Here is a 5,505-nt window from a genome sequence, read left to right as displayed (position 1 = left end):
TTTCATGTATTAAATTGTGCATAGTGTTTTAAAGAGCTGTATTTCTCTAAATAAACCATATAAAAAAGATTAATAGTCCTCATTATTTTCCCCAAGTTTCATGCCTTTCTGAAGAGGCAAGCTGTCTTCTGCTGAGAATCCCCTCCTGTGCCACCCATCCCGATTAGAATCCTTTTACCGAGACCTTGTCTTCCACTGCCACACAACAGGTCTGATTTTATCCACCATTGGATTACTATATGCATATCCCCATTTTCTATGACCAAACTTGCCCTCTCTTCATTTATGTCGTTTTCTATCAGCAATGAAAAATCTGAACACAGATGTGAGTCTGATCTTATTTATTTGTTACTCAAAAAATCTTATTTCTGACTGGATTCAGATTTAGAAGTAGAAGCTCGCAGAGACGAAAGTCTGCGTCTCTTCGCAATTTGTTCCTGGCGCTTCTCTTTAGCTTCCTAAACAAAACAAAACAAACCAGCATATAGTTAAGGCCTTTCTGGGGTAAAGGCACAAATCCAAAGCCAGGCCAAACTCCTCCCACCCCCTCAGATAATCTTAGACTAACCTTCATCCTCTTGGCCAAAAGTTTAGCATATTCTGCAGCCTCTTCCTTGTTTTTCTTAGTACGCTGCTTCTTCAGAGCAATACGCCGCCGTTTGTGCTGCAGGACACGTGGAGTAACAAGACGCTGAATCTTGGGTGCTTTAGTCCTAGGTTTCTTACCTAAAAATTCAAAGGACTCAATAATTTGTTTTGTTAGAATCCACATCTACTTTAAAAACATCAGAAATGAATGTAAGCTTTCATTGAGGTAACAATCTATGAAAACCTGTATAAGGCCTTTAAAATCAAATCAGAACTATTCTAAAATACTTTTTGCCCCTCCACAGACATCTAGAAGATGGATTAAAACTGAAGTCTTGAAAAATAACCAGGCTTTTACTATCTGCCAGTTTAAATGGATAGTCAACTTGTCTGTGAAAACCACTTCACACATTGTCTACGTGATCATCCTGCCATACTTTTAAGTGTAGGTTTGATGTAAGCTTGCATCTCTATTTTCCTTGACAATTCCTCCCAATTTGGGGCAACTATTAACATCAGATTATGTGGCACGTTGTTAAAATATGTTCATTAATCTGATCTGTACTCCAAAACAGCTGATGGATTATAGATCTGCATTGGAGCATAAGCCTTTTCAGATGTATTCATTTCAGGACACTTTGTGGGAGTTAATTGCTTTAGGTTAAATGCTCAGATTGTCCAGGTTCTGCTAAAATGTTAAAGACTCCTACTATAAGAACCATCTAAAAAATACCCATTAACTAGACCATGCTTTCATTATACTGTTTATTTCCAGAGCTGTGATTATGAGCAACTGCCACCTATCTGTCAATCGCTTTTTTTTGTTTTTTGCAATGTCAGAACGTAGGAAATTTGTCTTACTGTAGTCTCATCACCTCAAACAGTACCCGGTGCGCAAGTAACTGTAATTAGTAACTTAACAGGCATGTACTAGGTATGTCACATACAGGTGCTAAGTCACACCAGTCCTGAAAACCAAAATCCAGAGAAATTCTTTCAGATTTTGTAAGAAAACCCAACCCTGACTGATGTGCTATTTATTCTATTTAACATAAATATTCCCAAATTTCACTACAGAAATACTGTTATTTGAGGTCCTCACTGGTATGTTGTCTAATACATGGACACGACAAGTTCTTAAAAGGTAAAGTACCAAAATCCCAAACGCTTGCTCCCTAATATTCTGAATAAGGTCTCTTAATTCTCACAACTAGTGTTATCCATATCCTACAGATGAAACAGGAGAAATTTAAAGCAACTTGTTTCCAAAGCCAAAAAATAGTTTAGGGGTAGGTGCGATGGCGCACGTCCATAAACCCAGCACTCTGGGAGGCCAAGGTGGGAGGATCACTTGAGCTCAAGGATTCAAGACCAGCCTGGGCAACACAGTGTGCTCTCATCTCCTAAATATTAATATTACTGCACTCTGCAAGGCAGTAGATATAATAACCAAGGATTAGTATCAGTTGGGTATCTGGCTGCCCCCCCCAAATATTTTTTGTAAAAACTCAGACTCCAGCTGAATAGTACCAAAGGCACACATTTTATCTTCTGATATGCACACAAAATGCTACTGACAAATTACCAAAATTAAGCAAGCCCTAATTGTATCACTCCTCCTACCTTCTTTGTTTAAGGGCTTTCTTACAACATACTGGCGGACATCATCTTCTTTAGAGAGATTGAAAAGTTTGCGGATTCTGCTAGCTCTTTTGGGCCCCAGGCGACGAGGCACAGTGGTATCAGTTAGTCCAGGAATATCTTTCTCTCCTTAGAAAAAACAATTGAACAAATTTTAATTCAGTTGCTTCCTTATAATTAAGAAACGTAAATCAATGTTTAATGTTGAATCGATGGAAATCCATTGGTCTAAGTCTGGATACTGCAAACGAATAAGCATTTGGAAAACTGGCTTTAATTCAATTTCAACAAAACTGAATACAAGTAAAATGCTCACCTTTTTTTACAATAACCAAGTTGAGAACGCTTAGATTAGCATCCACAATGCAACCACGAACTGATTTTCTCTTTCTTTCTCCAGTTCTCCTTGGTCTGTAACAGGAATGCCCCTTACTCAGTAGCAGGCGGACACGGCCATGAGTCAAGACACCCTGCTTCATGGGGAAACCTTGTTTGTCGTTCCCACCACTGATTCGGACCACATAACCCTGCAAAAGCATACAATGAATGACACATTTACTATTTCTATTTCAAAATTACACAGTACAGGATTGTAACCTCTGTGAACCACACCTACTATGTGAGAAAGTATAATTCATTAAGACCAACTTGAACTTAATAAGCACGATTTCTCTCATCAGTAAGTTTTGTCTACATTACCAACTTGTCAAGGTCAATTATCAAATGTCTTTCATTCAAGTCGCATTTATAACCGATGTTTTATTAGAGATAACAGCACTAAGATAAAGTTAGATAAACTAAGATAAAGTAAAATATCAAAGAGCAACAAACACGTAAGATACAACCCTTCTTGGCACTTTGGGGATTACCAGGACAGCTATGTGACATCTGCCGAATGCATGATGCGGGGCAAGAATTATGCTGATGTAAACTTTACGCATATTTTACGACTTACTCTACATTACCCCTCCAAGGTAATAGGTCCACTTTATAGAGTGACATTCGGAAACAACTTACCAAAAGGCAGAAGCCAGAACCCGGAGTCTGAACCCCGTTCCAAATACCAATTACCAATGGCGTTTATGATGTCTGACTACCTGCAACAATTTGACTGTCAAGTTTTACCTTCCATTCTTCACCCAGAGCGTCAGCAGCAACTTCTGTCGCCATACGCTTCTCATAAAAAGTACGAAGTTTGCGTTCATCGTCCACTTCAATGAGTTTCTGGCAGCCAGTGGCTGGGAAGGAGATGTTCAGCTAAGGATTAAGAGGAGGAAAATAGCTTAGGAAACTACCTACACCGGTATTTGTAGAGCCACCTACAAAGTTAATTCCACCGCAAAAAGCATTTCATGTTGCCTTCACACAAGCAGGAAATATGAGACGCCGACGGTACTAAGTATCAGTCGACAAACGCCGCACTCAAGATGACACGTTTTCCCCTCAAGCTCCGTCGAATGACTCTGGAAGGGCGCTCCGCAGCCGTTCACCGTCCCAAAGCAAAAAAGCCGGGTCAAAAGCCGCACCACAGGCCTGCCGCAAATCAGGCAGCACGCCGCCTCCGACCCGGCTGGGCGCCCGGACGTCACCAAGGCGCTCCCGACCCGCGGCTACTCCGGCCGCAATCGCCCGCCATCCGCTCCACCAAAAAGTTCCATGCCCCAGAAAGGCGAGCCTTCTCCTACTTGAGATCCTTCTCCACCTAAAGCCAGGATCTTCGAGTGCTGAGGCTGAGGCAACGCCACGTTCTGGCACTCGATGCCCGCTACTCAAACCCAATCTAACGATAGCTACCACCACCTACCTTCATCTTGAAGCAGCTATACGCCTTCCAGGCGACACGGAAAAGAGGGCAACTTCCGCTTAGCGCATGTCACATAGGGGCTTTCAGTTCTCGCGAGATGAGCAGATGTACAGGATAGCGGAAGTGAGCACTGGTGGGCGGCACTTCCTGGGTCGAGGTTAATCAGGCCCTGGGACGCGAAGCCGGCTGGATTTTGGTATGAGGCAGTGACTGTAGTAGCGGTGGTCTGGTGAGGCAAGCCCGCGTGTAATTCTGAGGATTAGCCCCTTCCCTGTCTAATCTTTTCCACTCTCCCTGAGTTTTGGAGCTGGGCGCCAGTGGAGCCCCACTTCGGTCCCGGACACTGTGCATCTGATGGTACGAAAATAGGAGGGCAAGGCCGGGCGCGGTGGCTCGCGCCTATAATCCTAGTACTTTGGGAGGCCAAGGCGGAGGATCACCTTAGGTCACGAATTTGAGACCAGCCTGGCCAACATGGCGAAACCCTGTCTCTACTAAAATTATAAAAATTAGCCGGGCGTGGTGGCGGGCGCCTGTAGACGCAGCTACTAGGGAAGCTGAGGCACGAAAATCTCTTGAGCCCGGGAGGCTGAGCTTGCAGTGAGCCGAGATCGCGCACCTGCACTGCAGCCTAGGTAGGCTACAGACCAAGACTCCGTGTCAAAAAAAAAAAAAAAAGTTCGAGTTCGGGATCAAGTAAACAAGAGTAATTTTTACTTTCCAAAATTATCACATACCATCTTCCTACTTTAGTATCACAAAGGTTTGAGTTTAGGACTATTTTATGTTCAAAATTGAAGGATTCCACTGACTTCTCTTTGATCATCTCACGTTAATTCGTGGAATCTTGGTGAAGTGATGCTTTTTAAAATCTGAGTACTGTATGTCATTTTTTGGTTGAGGTGAAATTAGCATAACCAGTCATTTTAAAGTGAACAATTCAGTGGCATTTAGTACATTCACAATGCTGTACAATCACCATCTCTATCTAATTCCAAAACATTTTCATCATTCTAAAAGAAAACTGTATTCTCCATTAAACAGTTGACCCCCTTCCCCATTTCCACCAGGCCCTGGCAACCACCAATCTGTGTTCTGTCTCAGTGGATGTACCTATTTCATAAAAATGTAGTCATACAATATTGACCTTTTGTGTCTGTCTTCTAATCTTTTGAGTCGTAGCATGTATCAGTACTTCACTCCTTTTATGGCTCAATAATATTCTAATGTAGGTATAGAATGCAATTTGTTTGTCCATTCATCCATTAATAGACATTTGGGTTGTTTCCACCTTTTAACTATTATAAATAGTTCTTCTGTGTTTGAGTACTTGTTTTCAATTATTTTGGGGATATATACCTAAGAGTGAAATTGCTGGGTCTTAAAGTAATGCTATTCTCAACTCAAGGAGAAACTGTGAAACTATTCCACAGCAGCTGAACCATTTTACATTCCCACAGCAATGTATGAGG

The 5,505-nt window shown here is 42.0% G+C and overlaps 1 protein-coding gene across 1 annotated transcript; it reads right to left on the bottom strand.

The window, feature by feature from the left end:
* Positions 1-324: 324 nt before the first annotated feature.
* Positions 325-4,139, bottom strand: RPS6 (ribosomal protein S6). The gene is made up of 6 exons (XM_032300107.1): positions 4,034-4,139; positions 3,355-3,486; positions 2,546-2,756; positions 2,212-2,358; positions 569-726; positions 325-458 (listed from the first exon to the last, which is right to left on the bottom strand). Exons 1-6 carry the CDS (start codon positions 4,037-4,039, stop codon positions 363-365), a joined length of 750 nt encoding a protein of 249 aa, XP_032155998.1. The 5' UTR covers positions 4,040-4,139; the 3' UTR covers positions 325-362.
* Positions 4,140-5,505: the final 1,366 nt, after the last annotated feature.

Source organism: Sapajus apella, unplaced genomic scaffold (genome assembly GCF_009761245.1).
Source record: "Sapajus apella isolate SASKATOON/1434 unplaced genomic scaffold, GSC_monkey_1.0 scaffold42, whole genome shotgun sequence".
NCBI classification, from domain to species: Eukaryota; Metazoa; Chordata; class Mammalia; order Primates; family Cebidae; genus Sapajus; species Sapajus apella.
The sequence above is the reverse complement of the archived record's forward strand: the minus strand, read 5'-3'. Positions and strand labels throughout refer to the sequence as shown.